At 38.6% G+C, this 19,437-nt stretch overlaps 1 protein-coding gene across 6 annotated transcripts in view; it reads right to left on the bottom strand.

Annotated features, from left to right (window-relative positions):
• FAM184A (family with sequence similarity 184 member A) overlaps window positions 1-19,437 on the bottom strand; it is a 211,234-nt gene that overhangs the window by 89,377 nt on the left and 102,420 nt on the right. For all 6 annotated transcript variants that reach the window (XR_007773883.1, XR_007773884.1, XM_050949491.1 and 3 more), the window contains exons 7-9: window positions 11,518-11,679; window positions 9,503-9,628; window positions 9,161-9,307 (exon numbers count right to left, since the gene is read on the bottom strand). Coding sequence is in view for 4 of the 6 variants with exons in the window: in XM_050949491.1 (XP_050805448.1) it covers window positions 9,161-9,307; window positions 9,503-9,628; window positions 11,518-11,679 (435 nt within the window). In the remaining 2 variants the exon portion in view is untranslated. The remainder of the gene's footprint in view (window positions 1-9,160; window positions 9,308-9,502; window positions 9,629-11,517; window positions 11,680-19,437) is intronic.

Here is a 19,437-nt window from a genome sequence, read left to right as displayed (position 1 = left end):
CTGTTTGCCCAGCGTGGAGCTCTGATCAGCACGGGCGGCGATGCAGTCCCAAATCCAAAAAGAGCTCTAGCGTGGGCCGTGCGGGAGATACTGGATCTGATCGCTCTATGGGGAGACAAATCTGTTCGATCACAGCTCCGTTACAGAAGACGAAATGAGAAAGCATTTGAAAAAATCTCCAGGCTATGATAGACAGAGGCCACAACACAGTGCTGTGTGACAAGCGTAACGGAAAGCCAAAGAATCAAATGGACGCTCATGGAGGGAGGGAGGGGGTACTGAGGACTCCAGCTATCCCACAGTCCCCACAGTCTCCGAAAAGCATTTGCATTCTTGGCTGAGCTCCCAATGCCTGTAGGGTCAAACACATTGTCCGGGGTGTTTCAGGGTATATGTCGTCAATTTACCCCCCTCTCCCACTCTGTGAAAGAAAAGGGAAAAAAATCGTTTCTTGACTTTTTTATATGTCAGCCTATGTCTACTGCATGCTGCTGGTAGACACGGTGCTGCGGCAAAGAATAGCAGCATCCTCTCCTCTACCCTCCCCTCCTCGATGGCAGACGGTACAATATGACTGCTATCCATCATCATCATCAGCCCATGAGTGACAAAAGGCAAAACGGGCTCCATGGTTGCCATGCTATGGCGTCTGCCAGGGCAATCCAGGGAAAAAGGGCGCGAAATGATTGTCTGCCGTTGCTTTCACGGAGGAAGAAATGAGTGACGACATTTACCCAGAATCACCTGCGACACTGTTTTTGCACCATCATGCATTGGGATCTCAACCCAGAATTCCAATGGGCGGGGGAGACTGTGGGAACTATGGGATAGCTACGGGATAGCTACCCCACAGTGCAATGCTCCGGAAATCGATGCTAGCCTCGGTACATGGACATACACCGCCGAATTAATGTGCTTAGTGTGGCCGTATGCACTCGACTTTATACAATCTGTTTTACAAAATTGGTTTATGTAAAATCGGAATAATCCTGTAGTGTAGACATACCCATAGTCTTTGGCTGAGTTGAGTATGACCCTCAGATGTTACATCCTTTGAGCTGAAATCAGGACACTCTTTTCTTTGTTTCTCACAAATCCTTTTTTCTGTAGGAAAGCTATTCACTTTGCCTGTATCCTGGATTGCTTACTACCCCGAGAGAAACCTAATTAGTGAGTTGCCCAGGAGCAGGTAAACTTAGATTCTCTGTTCTCAAAAGGCCACAACCAAAACCAGTAAAACCATGGTAATAACCCTCAGCAAGGTCAATAGATCAAAAGGAAGGGCCCTGTACTAGAAGTACCTCTTGTGATATTGAAAGTATAGCTAGTTGCGAAGTATAGATATCCAGACATAGATGTGGAAATACATCTCCTTCAGGTCTACAGATGACAGAAAATACTCAAGGGATAGGATTGCTATTACCAAAGTTAAGCTATACATCCTGAGCTTTGATTTTCAGGTTTTGAGATTGAAAACAGCTCAACAGGTTCATCCAAAAATCAAAGTTCAGTACGGAGACCATTGAGCCTAATTCTCATGTACATTAAGGGTATGTCTAACACTATGAAATTCGGTCGATTTTATAGAAGTCGATATTTAGAAATCAATTTTATACAATCAATTGCGTATATCTACACGACATGCATTAAATCGGCGGAGTACATCCTCACTACTATGGCTAGCATCAACTTACAGAATGGTGCACTGAGAGTAGCTAGACCACAGTTCCCGCAGTCTCCAACGCCCATTGGAATCCCAATGCCTGATGGAGCAAAAACATTTTTGTAGGTGGCTTTGGGTACATGTCGTCAGTCGCCCCTCCCTCCATGAAAGCAATGCAGACAATCGTTTGGGGCCTTTTTTCCTAGGTTACCTCAGTGCAACCAACATTCCCATTGTTATTGCTGCTTGCTGTGTGCTCCATAATATCTGTGAGAGTAAGGGGAAGACGTTTACGGTAGGGTGGGAGGTTGGGGCAAAGCACCTGGCGTCTGATTTTGAGCACCCAGATACCAGGGCAATTAGAAGAGCACAGCAAGGCGCGCTGCACATCAGGGAGGCTTTGAAAATCAGTTTCGTGACTGGCCTGGCTTCGGTGTGACAGTTGTGTGTTTCTCCTTGATGCAAACCCACCCCCTTTGTTGATTTTAATTCCCTGTAAGCCAACCATCCCTCCTTTGAAATAAAGTAACTATTGTTTTGAAACCATGCATTCTTTCTTTATTAATTAAAAAAAAGAGAGAGAGAGATAACAGACAAGGTAGCCTGGGTGGGGTGGAGGAGGAGGGAAGGACAAGGCCACATTGCTTATTGAAGCCACACTAAAAATCAAACTGTTTGAATGACAGCCTTCTGTGGCTTGGGCCATCCTCTGGAGTGGAGTGTCTGGGTGCCCGGAGCCTCCCCACTCTGCGTTCTTGGGCGTCTGGGTGAGGAGGCTGTGGAACATGGGGAGGAGGGGAGGTGGTTATACAGTGGATGCAGCAGGGGTCTGTGCTCTTGTTGGCTTTCCTGCAGCTTCAACAGACACTTCATCGTGTCCGTTTGCTCCTCCATTAGCCTCAGCATTGCGCCCTGCCTCCGCTCTTCACACTCACATAATTCTTTCCTCGCCTCTGCCACTGAATACCTCCATGCATTACGCTGTGCCCTATCACTGCAGGAGGACTGCATGAGCTCGGAAAACATGTCATCGGGAGTGCGTTTTTTTCGCCTTCCAATCTGTGATAACCTCAGGAACGGGGATAAGGGAAGTGTAGAAACATTTTACGCTCTATGACTCTGGGGGACTGCATGGTCACCTGTGCTGCTGAATTCGCCACATTGACCAAACAGGAAATAAAATTCAAAAGTTCCTGGGGCTTTTCCTGTGTACCTGGCTAGTGTATCGGAGCTGAAAGTGCTGTCCAGAGCGGTCTCAACGGAGCACTCTGGGATAGCTCCTAGAGGCCAATACCATTGATTTGCATCTGCACTACCTCAAATTTGACCCAGCAAAGTAAATTTTAGTGCTACTCTCCTCGTTGGGGAGGAGTATAGAAATCAGTTTTAAGAGCCCTTTAGGTCGACAGAACAGGGTTGGTTGTGTGGACAGATTCATTTTAAAATCGACCTAACGCAGCTAAATTTGACCTAGTCCCGCAGTGTAGACCAAGCCTAAGGCTCCTTCAAACCATTCTAGCAGTGTGAAGGGACTTTATATCCTCCTTAAAAACCCATTTACACTCCTCAGTGGTAAATGTTAAAGGACCTGACTGTCATTACCATCTATAAAAACAGCCTTATCATTTCCAAGCAGGGAATTGCAGTAGGTAGGATGAAGCAAAATGGCTATGACCCAAATCTTTGCTCAAACAAACAACTTTTTTTCTTGAAGACCAGAAACCAAAGCCTGCCTCTCATTAAAAACCCACCATAAACAACAGATTCAGAAAAATTACGGCCATTTTAGAAATAAAACCAATCAAATATGACCAGGTACCTCCAGCCACACTATAATAAAATTAGCTACCAAAAGCCCGAAATATGTAGTTACCTCAACATTCACTCATTTTTTAGACATGGACTGACCTCTTAAGGTCATAAAATCATAGAATATCAGGGTTGGAAGGGACCTCAGGAGGTCACCTAGTGCAACCCCCTGCTCAAAGCAGGACCAATCCCCAGACAGATTTTTGCCCCAGATCCCTAAATGGCCCCCTCAAAGATTGAACTCACAACCCTGGATTTAGCAGGCCAATGCTCAAACCACTGAGTTATCCCTCATTTAACATAAGGTTAGGTCCAAATTCATTCCAGAAATACAAACAACAACTTGTTAAAGTGGTCTACAATATCACTCCACACACAGAGCACTTGTATGAAGAGATCTTCCTTCTTATTACACTGGTCTACAATTTTTGAGAAGTCGTCTGCTTCAGAGATAAAATGTGATATTTATTATGTATTTTGATGTGCTGAATTCAAATATGACAATTAAAACAACTGATTGGCTACTGTTTCTAAGATATTTAAGTTTTTACATTTTATGTCTATATATATTGTGTAGATAGTAGAGTTTTAAACATAAATTGTAAACCTAGGTCTTTTCATGTGTTTTTATGGTTGCTTTACATGATAATATTTCACCTCTCCTGTTTATGTAACACTTTAAAAATCAGCAAAAGGGTTATATAAATACAATTTATTATGAAACAAAAGGCAAAAAACTATTATGGACATAGTTTAGTCCCATTCAGTGTCTACTCGGCGCTTCTTGGCTTGTCTCTTGTATTCATTAAATGGAGCATCTCTTGTCACTGTCCAGCAATAGTCTGCAAGCATTGATGGGCTCCATTTGCCCTGATAGCCCGCCAGGAGATTCCACTGCTGTAGTCTGGAGCCCAACAGCTCTGCCTTACTCTCGGGTAGTTCCAAATCCCTGACAAAGTCATTCAGTTCACCTTGTGTTAGGAGGTGTGGTTCAGAGGAGGAGGATGGGAGAAAATATGGATCCTGTGACACTGATGGTTCAGGACCAGAAGTTTCATCCTCTTCCTCTTCCTCATCTGACTCAAGTGAGAATGATTCTGGTGCATCAGAAACCGGCAGTCCTTCTCCGTGGGGTACTGGGCGTATAGCTGATGGAATGTTTGGATAATGCAGAGTCCACTTTGTCTTCTTTGACACACCTTTCCCAACTGGAGGCACCATGCAGAAGTAACAATTGCTGGTATGATCTGTTGACTCTCTCCAAATCATTGGCACTGCAAAAGGCATAGATTTCCTTTTCCGGTTCAACCACTGGGGAAGATTTGTTGCACAAGTGTTGCAGCATATGTGTGGGGCCCACTTCTTGTCCTGATCTCCAATTTTGCAGCCAAAATAAAGGTGATAAGCTGTCTTAACCATAGTGGTTATACTGCGCTTTTGTGATGCAAAAGTCACTTCACTACAAACATAGCAGAAGTTATCTGCACTGTTCACACAAGTACGAGGCATCTCTGCTCACTTTGGCTAAACAGAAATGTGTCCCTTTGCAAAATCAAACACTGACAAATAAGAGAGCACGACACTGAAGATTTCTAGAGCTGAAATAGGGCAATTTGTTCAGCAGAGTGATGTAAGCTTCGTTATGATTGCATCATCCATGACTTCTAGGAATAACATAATGCAATTCCATATCATGTATGACGCAATACCAGCTTCAGATTGCATCATTCATTGTTTTGCTTAAAAAGCAAGTACTGTCCAAACCCAGTCATAGATTTATTCATAGATCCAGTCAAAGATGTATTTTAGTCATTTCTGGTTTAAATTGAGATCCCTTCCCTTCATAACTCACTTATCCTCCGCCATTCCCAAGTCAAGGGTCGTATATACTGACCCAATAGCATATCTTGAAAACTAGCGCCAATCAACAATTTTAAGCATCATTTTCATTCTCAGTGACCCAGAATTAGTAAAGTTGGACTACATTTATTTCAGAAGCATTTTGGCTGTAGAGCAGTGTTATTTGTTAGCTTTACATACTGGAATCACCTAAAACTGCCAAAAGTAGGTGATTATTAGTACTACAGAAAGACGACTCACAGAATCAGAAAAAAGCTACACAGAGCTACAGCAAAATCCTTTTGCCAATTACAGAGAAACAAGATGAAAATACTTAATCCATTTCAAGGTGAGAGTATAAGATGCAGAAAACTAAAGCAAAGCTGTCAGAGCCAGAAGTAAAAAAGCCTGAGTGATCAATATGAAGAACTAAACCCGCCAGACAAGATCACAGTCCATAAAATCCTCCACCAGCAAGGTCAGACTTTACTAGAATATAGTCAACAGCACATAAGAATCCTAACTGAGGATCTGTTTATGAAAAAGTAACAAGTGAAGCAAAATGGAAAATGTCTCTTGCATTGTTTTAGTTTCTAATTAGTCATCTGTCTCCACACGCTGTCATGGTATGGCATAACTCTTACGTTCATTCACCTGTGCTCAGCCACACAAAATGAGAGAGAGAATAAGCATTTTAACACACACAAATTGTCTCCTATGCCCACAGTTCTCTTCTTACCCTGAGAATAACCTCTCTTCCTTTTCACCATTATTTTTCTGGACTTCTCTGTTCCAAAATCTTAATTCAGGAAAAGAAAAAAAATCCCAAAAGTACATGCTCATTTCCAACAGTCATGAACTGGCATTTTTACATTCCAGAAAAACAGGCAAGCTTTATTACAACTAGGGCTATCAAGTGATTAAAAATATTAACTGCACTTCATCACGCAATTAAAAAAATTAATCGTGATTAATCGTGCTGTTAAACAATAGAATATCATTTATTTAAATATTTGTGGATGTTTTCTACATTTCCAAATATATTGATTTAAATTACAACATAACACAATACAAAGTGTACAGATCTCATTTCATGTTATTTTTATTACAAATATCTGCACTGTAAAAAACAGAAGAAATAGTACTTTTCAAATCACCTAATAAAAATACTATAGTGTAATCTCTTTATCATGAAAACTGAACTTACAAACATAAAATTATGTACCAAAAATACCTGCATTCAAAAATAAAACATTGTAAAACTTTAGAGCTTACAAGTCCACTCAGTCCTACTTCTTGTTCAGCCAATCACTAAGAGCAACAAGTTTGTTTACATTTGCAGGAGATAATGCTGCTCGCTTCTTGTTTACAATGTCACCCGAAAGTGAGAACAGTGGTTTGCATGGCATTGTTGTAGCCGGCGTCGCAAGATATTTATGTGCCAAACGTGCTAAAGATTCATGTCCCTTCATGCTTCAACCACCATTCCAAAGGACATGCGGCCATGCTGATGACAGGTTCTGCTCAATAACGCTCCAAAGCAGTGTGGACCAATCCATGTTCATTTTCATCATCTGAGTAAGATGCCACCAGCAGAAGGTTAATTTTCTTTTTTGGTGGTTTGGGTTCTGTAGTTTTTGCATCAGAGTGTTGCTCTTTTAAGGCTTCTGAAAGCATGTTCCACATCTCGTCCATCTCAGATTTTGGAAGGCACTTCAGATTCTTAAACCTTGGGTTGAATACTGTAGCTATCTTTAGAAATCTTACATTGGTACCTTGTTTGTATTTTGTCAAATCTGCAGTGAAAGTGTTCTTAAATCAGACAACATGTTCTGGTTCATCATCTGAGACTACCATGACACAAAATATATGGCAGAATGCAAGTAAAACCATGGAAAAAGAGACATACAATTCTCTTCCAAGGAGCTCAGTCACAAATTTAATTAACACATATTTTTAAAAAACAACAAGTGTTATCGGCATGGAAGCATGCCCTCTGGAATGCTGGTCGAAGCATGAAGAGGCATATGAATGTTTAGCATATCTGGCACGTAAATACCATGCAATGCCGGTTACAAAAGTGCCGTGTGAAACTTTGTGCTTTCAGGTGACGTTGTAAATAAGCAGTGGGCAGCATCATCTCAGGCAAAAAGAAACAAAATTGTTTACATTAGCAATTGCATGAACAAGAAGTGGGACTGAGTGGACTTGTAAGCTCTGAAGTTTTACATTGCTTTGTTATGGAGTGCAGTTACGTAACAAAAAAAAATATCTACATTTGTAAGTTGCACTTTCATGATAAAGAGATTGTGCTACAGTACTTGTACTAGGGGAACTGAAAAATACTATTTCTTTTGTTTGTCATTTTTACAGTGCAAATATTTGTAATCAAAAGTAATATAAATTGAGCACTGTACACTTTGTATTCTGTGTTGTAACTGAAATCAGTATATTTAAAAATGTAGAAAAGCATCCAAAAATATGTAATAAATTTCAATTGGTACTATATCAGCTAACACTCCAATTAAAATGGCGATTAATCATGATTAATTTTTTTTAATCACAATAATTTTTTTAGTTAATTGCATGAGTTAACTGTGATTTAATTGACAGCCCTAATTACAACACATCTTGTTAAGTATCTTAAACATAATGAAGTATTTTTTAACACAAATAAAAAACCCACACAAAGTTTAACATGTTTTGGCTGATGTACCACTTTTTAAATTGAGCTCCTTTTGGGAATGTAACTAAGAATGTGACATTTACAAGCTGAAAAAATGGGAATAAATGAGCCTTCGAAAATAATACTACTCAAAATGAGAATAAACTAAAAAATGAGAAACAAAAGTCCTTGATTACATCAAAGCTGTAAAAAAATAATTTAGATCAAGATTTTCAGAAGCCTCCAACTTTATGGGCACAAATGATAGCATTTACAAACTTTACTTTCCTACAGTATATAAAATCAGGTAATTAGATGGGGAAATACTAACATACGCACCCATAATTAATTGCGAGCACAAAACTGCACACTTAAGTTTTTGAGCTCTCAAAGTTGAAGCCATGGCTGAAGCAGTCACAATACAGGCACAAAAATAACATGTGTTTATTAAATCATTTCCAAAAAGCTATTCCTTTCTGTCATTAAAATTATGTTTGTCCTTCTCTTTTCCTTATTTTTCATCCAATACCGGTATTGCAAGAAAGTATAAAACAAAGAATGTGTGTGAATGATTTAACAGGGGGAAAGCACTGTATTATAGTAAATATTAGCATGAATACACACAGTAGCTGCGATTAAAAAGCCATCATTTAGAAAGATTACCACACAGTAGCATCTGAGATTACTACAGTTTCCCCCGTATATTTAGGGCAGGAAATAGCTGTAGTAAATGTGCGGTGATACTGGTAATTGGAAAATTTTGACTTTTTTAATGGTTTCTACTGTACCATCAATATAAACATGTATGATACCTCCAAATAATTACAAAACTAACTAAGGAATATAACATACATAAATACCTACAACAAGAAACATTAATAGGTAGAGCGCCAGAAATCCACAGAGCGTGGATAAGAATACCAAAGAAATGAAAACAGTTTCTTCATGTTCAGTAACACAAGGAAAAAGAGTATACTCTCTCTCATCATTTTAATGACTAAGAAAAAATTTCTCATTAATCAGTATTGTTATTTTTGAGTAATCTGTAATGAGTTACCATCATCCAAATTATGCCTAGAAACAAGTTTTATATTGCTTTCATACAATTAGTCAGTAGTAAACCATCAGCAGCCTAAATCCAAATTATAACATTCCTCTGATACTGAACTAGCCATTCTAGTTACCTGGTCTAAAAGATCTTCCACTTTTTTTTGCCATCCATCCCTGGCAGCATTTTTTTCGCGTTCTTTCAGTTGCAAGAGCTGAGTCATGGCTGCCTTTTTATCCTCTTCATGCTGAAGCCTCAACTCTTCACGAAGTTTACTATATTCCTGTCTGAAAGCAAAAGTAACATAACTAAAACACGATCTAGCCTTTCATAAAAATAAAAATTAAGAAGCATTTATTGAGAAGTGAATTTGAAACGCATATATAATTACAAAAATCTTTGCTGTACATTGCATTAATAATGACTTGTTGCATTTAATGCATGCTTTTCTTTCCTATTTAAAACAAAGAAAACACACTTGCCGAAGATTTTCTGTCCATTTTATTTCTAGGTCACGAGCCATTCTGTCAACTTTCATCTTCTCCTCTTCCCTCATGGCAGAAATCTTTGCTTCATGCTGCTGTCTCTCCTGTTCTAGTTCCCCCTGAAAATATAAACTTTATAAGAGACTCACCAGCTGCAAAAAAAATGTTTTAACAGAAATCTTTTTCTGAATCAAAATAAAATTCCTGCCAGTGTATACAACTGGAATTGACATTTTTGGTCATTAAACACTTGTTTCAGGTGCCTTATTTTAACATGGTTAAAGTATAAAATAATTAATAAAATAATTAAAAAATCTGACTCCTAATGAAGACGGTTTTCGTTGTTATTTTCAGTTCCACAAATATTTGATCTATCTGAATCATGCTTCTGTTATTACATTTCTGACAAAAATATTTTTTTTAATTTAGTACTTATCTGAAATTTTTCAAGGAATTATTTATGCAAGTAATGTTTCTTTGTATGTATCATATGTGAGCGGTTGGCTGCAATTATTCAGCACTTGAAATTCAAAATTTGAGCTCTTTTGATCAGATACAAAGTTCACATGCTATGTTTTTCTGTTCCTTGCCTGGCAAGGCATAATTATAATAATCAAGATTTGTGGTGGACACTTGTAATGAGGAATTCAAAATTCATTTTCTGTGAACATTCTGAAATATTTACTTAAACTTCATCAGTAAACATTACTGCCAGCAGCATTTGCTTTACTTATGAAAAGCCAACACACAAAGCACATGGAGAGTATCGGCAGTTTTTTTTTTTTATTTAATGAATATTCATGGCACATTTTTTGCAGTATTCGCTCTTCTCTAACCAATACATTCTAAAACCTGCTGAGACAATTGTAGTACTAACCATTCCTTAAATGTGAACATTTAAATTTCAGATGCTTATTCTTTCTGAATGCACAGTGGTTATCTGAAAGTTACAAGTTGGAACAAAAAAGATGTTAGTACTAAACTAGCAACCTGTACATTGGATCTTTTAATCTTATACATTGGGCCCTGGCAAAGACAAGCATTTTACTAAATAGGGGATGGGATTATTCACATTTAAAGTTAAGCATCTGCCTACATGATTTTCTATGTAAAGGATATTTTCCATAGCAACCATGTATGACATCACAAATAGGGAATTATGATTTTAGATAGGGAATAAACAACAAAACCAAATAAATGCTGAAAATGCTGTTTTCCTTTTCAATAAAAATTAGTGGAAAGAAAATATGACAGTACACAATAAGGAAATTGGTCTCTAAATAGCCTACATTTCTGTGACGCCTCAGTAGGTTTTTATAAGGAAATTAACTGAGGGGGCAAGGAGTCTTTTCACATACATACGCGCACACATAATTTAAGATGCAAATCCTATAGCAAATTTAGTTCACAAGACAACAAAAAACAAATTATATGTTTATATTACAGACTAACTCAGAGGTTTACCAAACATTATAACTGTTTTTTTCTTGAATTCAGTTTCAAGAGAAGGAATATTCCTAACACCTTTTTTCACTCTACAATAATTGTGAACCTTTGCACATATGCTTGCTGAAACTTTCTTACTCAGTCTGTCACAGATATCTTCCACTTTTAAAAAGAAAACTTTAAAAAAGGACGTCAATTAAAAGTTTATTATTTCATTGTCTGAGTGCACATGAAGTGAAAATCGACAAGAGTTAAACACAAAATTCTAGCTCCAATACAGCTACTCAGAGTTGTTTACAGTACTATTTCAATTAGCTAGAGAAAGATGTATTTGTAGCAACACTCAGTTAATAACAGAAAGGACCCCTTAAAATATTCATATCTAATTTTTATGTCTTAGGACTTGAAATGGAAAACAAAAAAAAAATCAACTTTTTTTTTAATAGGGCTATATGAAGCCACTTGTTTAATATATCTGTTGTACCAGGTCTTGACATTTAAAAAACAGTCAGAAAACACTAATTGTGTTTTAAATCAATTGCTTTCCCCATCATGTGGTTACCTCAACATTATACAATGAATCCGTGGTCTCTCTCAGCCTTGCTCTGGTTAACTCTAGTTCTTTTTGGAGTATTTCCTGGGTTTCCTGAAGATTGGAGATGTGTCCTTCTGCAGTACCAAGGCCCTGTTCACTTTTTCTTACTAGGTCTTGTAGACGACACAACTACAATATAAAGAAATACAATAATTTTCATAATTATTACTAATGGCAACCAAACAAAATCAGCCTCATATCTTTCACTTTCAGGATACATCTACACAAGCATAAAAGACCCACCACATGGCAAAAGCTGGCCCAGGTCAGCTGACTCAGGCTGGCAGGGCTCAGGCCGGGGGCTAAAAAAAATCACTGTGCAGACATTTGGGTTCAGGCTGGAGATCAGGATCCAGGATCCTCCTCCCTTGCAGGGTCTTGGAGCTCGGGCTTCAGCCTGGGCCCGAGCATCTATGCAGTGATTTTTCAACCCTGGAGTCAGAGCCCCACAAGCCAGGGCCAGGCACGAGTTTTTGATCCCTATGTATACATAGCCTAAGGGTTTTACTTTAGTGAATACTATTCTCTTCCTTGTAAATCAGATTTTCTCTTTAATATGACTATTTTCATGTACTGACAGGCAGAATTCCTCCTACATATTTAAATTTACAATATTTGTATGATTAACTGAATACCTTTAAAGGAAAAGGTATCCAAACCTACACATTGAAACATTTTGTGAGGAATTTTACAGAATACAAATAGAAAAGGCTCAAGTTAGAGTGTTCTGGGGGTCAAACTGCCAGGGTGGCACCCAGACAAGCAGTAAGAGTCCAAGAAGTAGCGGTGCTCTGAAATGGGGTGTGGAATTTAGGGACTGAACTAGGGATACGTAGCAAAGAATTGAGGTAAGAACATATGAAAAATGGGTTGGCCGTTGGTATTGCCTGGGCCACTTTGCACCTGCAATCTGTTTCTGCCTGTCCCCAACTCTCATTTTGACCAAATATGGTCTTGTTCTCTGGGTGCTAGCTCATTCCTTCCCTCTCCTCCCCCATTTCACTGTAGCTAGACTCCCTGTCCTCCTTCTCACTGTGAAAGCATAGCAGGTGCTGTTCTATTCCTCTTGAGCCTGGTCTCACTTTTTGTAAGCAAGGTGTCATAGTTCAGTGCTGTTGTATTAAGGAAGTTAAGGCAAAAAAGACTGAACTGAAAACATGACACCAAGGGGATCCCTGGGACCTGGTAGCTTTAGACAGCAGAGTGAGAGAACAGCACAGGTCACGTTGGCCCCAATGATAGGTGCAACAACGAGGGCGGGGCAGGGGGGAAGAATTAGCAGGTGAAGTACTCAGGAGAGTCCCTGCAGAAGCAGCAACAATCATGAGCGGGGGCAGCAGGGAACAGGTGAAATACCAATGGGACTTTCATCCTCTGTCAAAAGGCTAGCAAAGACAGAGGGGAAGGGTGAAACTTGGTTGTGGCCCCAGGGTCTGAGCAGAAGCTGAGTGGAAGGTTGGGGAACAGGAGAATCACCAAGCGGAACTTAAGCTACAGCAAAAAGAGCAGCCAAAGGAATAAAAGTGATGGAAGACTGAGTGAACAGCTCAGGTAAGCCCCTGATCAAGCAACAGACATAGGGAATTCCACCCCCTTACTTCACGTATTTTAACCATTAATCAGGACACATTTTAATACAAAAAAATCTCTAACACACTACAAGAATGTTACATTAAATTCATTTGAAAAAAACTTCAAATTGTTAGAAGTTAAGAAATTAAAGAGAAAAGGATCTAATGGTGACCTTAAGAATTCCTCCATTTCAAGTGTACAGTACGAAATACAGCAACTTCTCACTTAAAGTCATCCTGGTTAATGTTGTTTCGTAGTTACGTTGTTGATCAATTAGGGAACATGCTCGTTTAAAGTTGTGTAATGCTCCTTTCTAACGTGGTTTGGCAGCTGCCTGCTATGTCTACTGCTTGCAGGAAGAGCAGCCCGCTGCAGCTAGCTGGTGGGGACTTGGAACCAGGATGGACCAGCAGCCTCCTAGCAGCTCCCCGCTCCCCTAAGTTCCCTGTGCAGCAGCTGCCTGCAGTTCAGCTGTGTCCCTCCCCCCACTGCCATGTGCTGCTCCTGCCCTCTGCCTTGGAGCTGCTCCCCGAAACTCCTGCTTGCTGTGCTGGGGGGAGGGAAGGAAGAGGGGGGCTGATGTCAGGGTGTCCCCCTCCCCGCTGCTCCTGCACCCCACTTACCCCATCTTCCATAGAGCAGGGCTTAGATCCAAGGAAGCTTGCAGCAGCTGTGGTCTCAGCAAGCTGATCTAATTAACAAGGCAGTGTACTTAACGGAAATGTGCATATCTCCCTCCATTCCTGCTGCCTTGCAGAGTGAGAGAGTTAAGCCTTGAGGGCTCAGCCAATTGCTAGTTCATCATTTAGCAGTAAGGGAAATATCCCACCCTCTGATTCCTCCACCTCAACCAAACTTCACGATCATCATCATTGTGTACCAGTATTAAATTGTTTGTTTAAAACGTGCGTGCGTGTGTGTGAGTGTGTATGTATGTGAGAGTGTGTGTGTGTGTGAGAGAGAGAGAGAGAGAGAGAGAAAAAATATTCCCTGGAACCTCACCCCCTCATTTATATTAATTCTTATGGGGAAATTGGATTCACTTAACATTGTTTCACCTAAAGTCACATATTTCAGGAACATAACAACAACATTAAGTGAGGAGTTACTGCATGCAATCGTTAACCCTGAGCAATGTGACATAGTAGTCCACAAATATTTATTTTACAAATATGAGTAAACTTGGCTTCAATATTTGGGGCACAGAATTAAGATATATATTTACGTTTTAATAGTTATTTACAATTACTAATATTAACAACAGTTATTGGTATTTTTCCTCAACATTAAAGAGGAAAAGATGATCAGTTATTAGTAATTTGTTTTCTGGACTTCCATATCCTATCTAGGTTTTTCTCATAAATTTTGATACACACGCAGTAGTATCAATGAAAAGAAGACACCTCAGCTCCTCTTGTTCTGGGTCTTTCTTTGCTTCTTAGTCTCTTGGTTTCCTTAGTTGTTATTTTTATTAAAAATGTATTACAAATTGAAACCAAAAAAAAACTAAAAGCCAGCCAAGTCCAAGAATGCCAGGAATAATGATGTGTAGTTGCAGCCATGTAAATTAACAATCCCCCAACCCAAACACACCTTCCAAGATCCATAGATCCTACATATGCCTATCAAACCTGTGGTATACTTCATCCAGTGCACTAAATGCCCCAAAAACTATGTGAGTGAAACCAGACAATCACTACGATCTCATATGAACTCACACAGTAAAATGATAAGACAAAAACACCTTATTCACCTATGAGTGAACACACTTCATAAAGTGACCTATCAGTCCGCATCCTCAAAGGAATCCTGCTCAACTCTTTCAAAAGACGAGCCTGGGGGCTAGCCATATTCATTACTCTGCTAGACACCAAAAATCATGGACTGAACAGAAACACTGTATTTATGGCTTATTACAACAATCTATAACCTCCTCTTTTTGTCCTATGACTGCAGAGGTATTAATAGGCCACTCTATCTGGAATAGTTGATTACAACACATACTAACTACTTATGCTAAACAATCTGTCCCAGTGTCACAGCAAAATCAAAGGTGGAAGTTTCTTTCTCATACCTGTACAAGTACTCTCTGTGGCTCAAAAGCTTGTCTTTCTCACCAACAGAAGTTAGTCCAGTAAAAGATATTTCCTCACCCACTTTGTCTCAGGAACAATAAAAACACGGTTGAATTAGTTAGCTGGAAAAAAGTGTTCATCAAAATCAGAATGATGAGTGATGATGTATTAACTAAACAGAGTTTTGTCTAATTCACAACTGGATAGAAATCTCTAAGGAAACCTAGATGTCACAGGAGATTGTACTTTTGATTCATTAGGAGACGATTCTTCATCTGAGGCAATAACAAACCAATGATCAAGCATAGTGATAAAGATGTTACTGAAAGTGCCTGTAATCTTTTGAAAATAATGTAAAACTGAAGCCCTGAATACTAGTTGTCCTTACAAAATCCCAAAACAATTTTTGCAAGAAGCACAGCATTAACCTTGGTATCCTAGAGAAATTTCAATCTGAATAATTAAATTTTGCTTACTGTAGTTTCAACACTGCCCTCCGGTTGCAATTCAAGCAACAAAGCAAACTCATGGAACTATATTTGCACTATGGAAACAATTTAGTGCTGTTGCTCTTGAGTCCAGTCAATATTTATAGTTTGTGAAAATGAACTCTTAGCCCTTTCAGAAAAAAGCAAACATTCAGGGATCCCTGATTAGGATGTCACTGATGAGAAACTACTTTCTGACCCGTATGTTTCCAACTACCGGTATCTTCTGGAACCAACTCTACAGGCACTGATAAGCAATGACAGAGTCTAGAGCAGCACTACTATCAAAGCTGGTGAACCAATTACACAGATGTATCATTACCCTTAGTTTACAGATGGAGAGACTGAGGCACAGAAAGGTGCACTGACTTGTTCAGTGTCACACAGCAAGTAACTTCATCTCTGTGTGCCTTAGTTTCTCCAAATATAAAATAGAAATAATGATACATATTCACCTTTGTACAACATTTTAAGATCTATAGTTGACGAACACTATAACTGTTACCCCTCTTGGTGGGATGGGACTTCTTTTAAAAGTCTAATATAACAGGAAAACTGCATTAGTCTCTTATCTGCCCTGGACCATTGGTTTAAAAAAAAAGTATCATCAGGCTTTTCTGCGGGGGCCTCCTTGTTATAATATTCACTTTGTCTCAGATTCCGGGTAAGGAGCCAGTTATCTGCCCAGGTCCTTAAGGGTTACACAGGGCCTTGAGGCAGGAAGTAAAAAGTGTTTCCAAGGTGGCCAAGGATAAGCTCAAACTATAAGACTATGGTTTTTCTACTTAACTGCTTTCTTGTCCATTATCTTCTTTACTTCAGTCATCCCTTAGAGATACAGCTAAGAAAATTAAATTGAGAAACAAGGAAGATGAATAAAAAATTAAAGAACTTAAGTGCTCTGTACATATCTGACTCTATTTGAGGCAGTCCAAAAAGAAAGTGGAAGGAGAAAGACAAGTGCTGAGATGAGTAAAGAGCAGAAACAGGAGGTACCAGAAGGCCTTATTTTCATTGGTAAAGCTACCTATCTGTCAGAAGCAATGTAGAAATCTCTTCAGTTAATATTGATGGAGCTGAAGCTAAAGAAATAAAACATTAAAACAAAAATGCAAATTTACTTTATTATGCAAGAGGCAAAACCAAAAGAGCTGTTTCTCTTCTCTCATTCTGTCTCTCCTTTTCTAACATACATTACTTTTTATAAACAGTAGCTTATTTTTAATTGTCAATAACTTGGTCTCTTTATAAACATTATGAAATAAAAGATACAAAGAGGATCAGTTGTGACTAGCAGCTAAAAATGGCAAAGATCATGTTAGAAAAAAGCAAACAATTTCTGAAAACATGTAAAAACAAGTATATTTCTTCTTTTATTTCTCTCCTTTTTTAACAAATTATCTAATCAATAGATGCAAGATATTTCTGATTTTCTGTAGAGCATTAGTGTTTCAACCTCACAAAGACTGTGACAATGGGCCCTCTGATTTGGGGATACATGTGAATCTCAACTTTAGTTAAAAAAAAGTTTCCATTTTCATTGGAAAGATATCCTTGAAACATTAAACCAATACGAACTGAAATAAGCCAGCAGCTAATGCTGAAGGGCTCCACTTCTGCAACAGGAGAGTAAAGGACAGACCTTAAAGATGCCCGCTTTCCACTACCATCACACACACACACACACACACACACACACACACTTAAAGTTAAAAGAGTCAGCTAAGTTCAGGGTGTATTTCAAAGAAATATTTCCCTAACTCTACCCAAAATCCATAGTTCTGCCTGAGTATAATCGGGTTACCATGGAGGAAATAAATTGTTTATATTTTGCAGAGGGATGAATGGCACACTACTATTTTGCATGGCTGCTCAAAAACAGTAAGACCAACTCTGTTTCTCAACTGTTCCCAAGGAAACATTAAATACAAAAAATTAAAAGTACTGTATAATGATACACTGGCTTCAGGTATATTGCACACCTGGTTGGTAAAGTTTCAGTTTGAAAGAACTTTTTACTACTTCTCAGAAATCCCTGACAATACTGGTTTATAATTGAAATGGTGACACAAAAGTTAATTATTTGGCACCTCTACAATATTAGATACAGAAGTAGTCACATGATGATCTCTTTTTTCCTCCAAATAGGTCCTAAGTTATTCAAAGCTATCAAAAGATAATTGCTTATCAATGAATTATGTGTTACAAATGATGGTGTTTTGAAATTATGGAGCTCTCTTATAATAAGCTTTTTCAAGGTACTGTATTACTTGATTCTATATCAGTTTCATAATCTGGTACGCTGCCTGTTCCTGCTGTAAATGTATACGTTGCTGCTTACCACCTTCACATTTCAACACTTCTTTAACATATCAACGAGCTTTCACACTGTGTAGCACACAGACATATGATGAAACTGTAACACTTCAATAACCTGGGACTGCATGTGATCTCTATGTTTGTAGGACAATAAAGCGACAAGGTAGGTGAGGTAATATAGTTTATTGGATCAACTTCAGTTGGTGAAAGAGACAAGCTTATGATTTTACACAGAGCTCTTCTTGCACAGAGTCCAGACCTGAAGAAGATCTCTCTGTAAGTTTGAAAGCTTCTCTCTTCACCAACAGAAATTCGTCCAAAAGAAGATATTACTTCACCCACATTGCCTGTCTTTATGAACATTCTAGGACAGGGGTAGGCAACCTATGGCACAGGTGCTGAAGGCGGCACACAAGCTGATTTTCAGCAGCACTCACGCTGCCCAGGTCCTGGCTACCGGTCTGGGGGGCTCTGCATTTTAATTTAATTTTAAGTGAAGCGTTTTAAACATTTTTAAAAGCTTATTTATTTTACAGACAACAATAGTTTAGTTATATATTATAGACTTATAGAAAGAGGCCGTCTAAAAATGTTAAAATGTATTACTGGCACGCGAAACCTTAGCTTAGAGTGAATAAAGGAAGATTTGGTACAGCACTTCTGAAAGGTTGCCAACCCCTGGTATAGGGTCATGAGTGAGTTGCTATCTTTGGCCATGACTAACAGGCAGATGGCATTATGAAGAGAAAGGGTAATAATATATACTTCCCTTTAGGTAAAGAGCCAAAATATTATTAAAATGTAAACATATTAACAGGAAAGTTAGAGACAAAATAAAAGGATGTAACTGGCAAGAAAGTTTCTTCTGCATCAGTGAATATTCAGTGTTGTACTAATTACAGAAAATAAATGCAGCATTGTACCTCTTAAAAACCCTTTCCCAGTTTCGCCTATGAAAGTCTGGAAGTAAATTATTGTTGTAAGCAGAGCATCAGTCTCTTGTACTTACTAAGTCAAGACAAGAAAGGAAAACTTAGAATAAAGTAAACTAGCTACTCTAGTGGATTAGACTTGTGTTTTCTAAATAAAGAATGATAATCTGTTTTGAAATGTGATATTCTCTGTTTGGTAGCAGCTGGATAATGAAGGTGAATTCTCACTAAATAAAAATTTCAGCCCCTTCAGCTCTACTTAGTTGACCCCTGATATGAACACATAAGCAAAAAAATGTAAGAATTAAATTTAATATAGAAAGTTTTAGCTTCTGTTACTGAGAGATAATCATATTTTCCAAGCTTAAAAACAGGAACAAGAAAACCAAATTGGAATGACAGCATGAAAGTGCCCCTCATGGAGCACTATAAGGAGATAAGGAAGCTTTCTACTGAAGTGGCAAAATAAACAAATACCACAAGTGATTATGTTAGCAACTT

Source organism: Gopherus flavomarginatus, chromosome 4 (genome assembly GCF_025201925.1).
Source record: "Gopherus flavomarginatus isolate rGopFla2 chromosome 4, rGopFla2.mat.asm, whole genome shotgun sequence".
Taxonomy (NCBI): Eukaryota; Metazoa; Chordata; order Testudines; family Testudinidae; genus Gopherus; species Gopherus flavomarginatus.
This window is presented reverse-complemented; position numbering and strand designations above follow the sequence as displayed.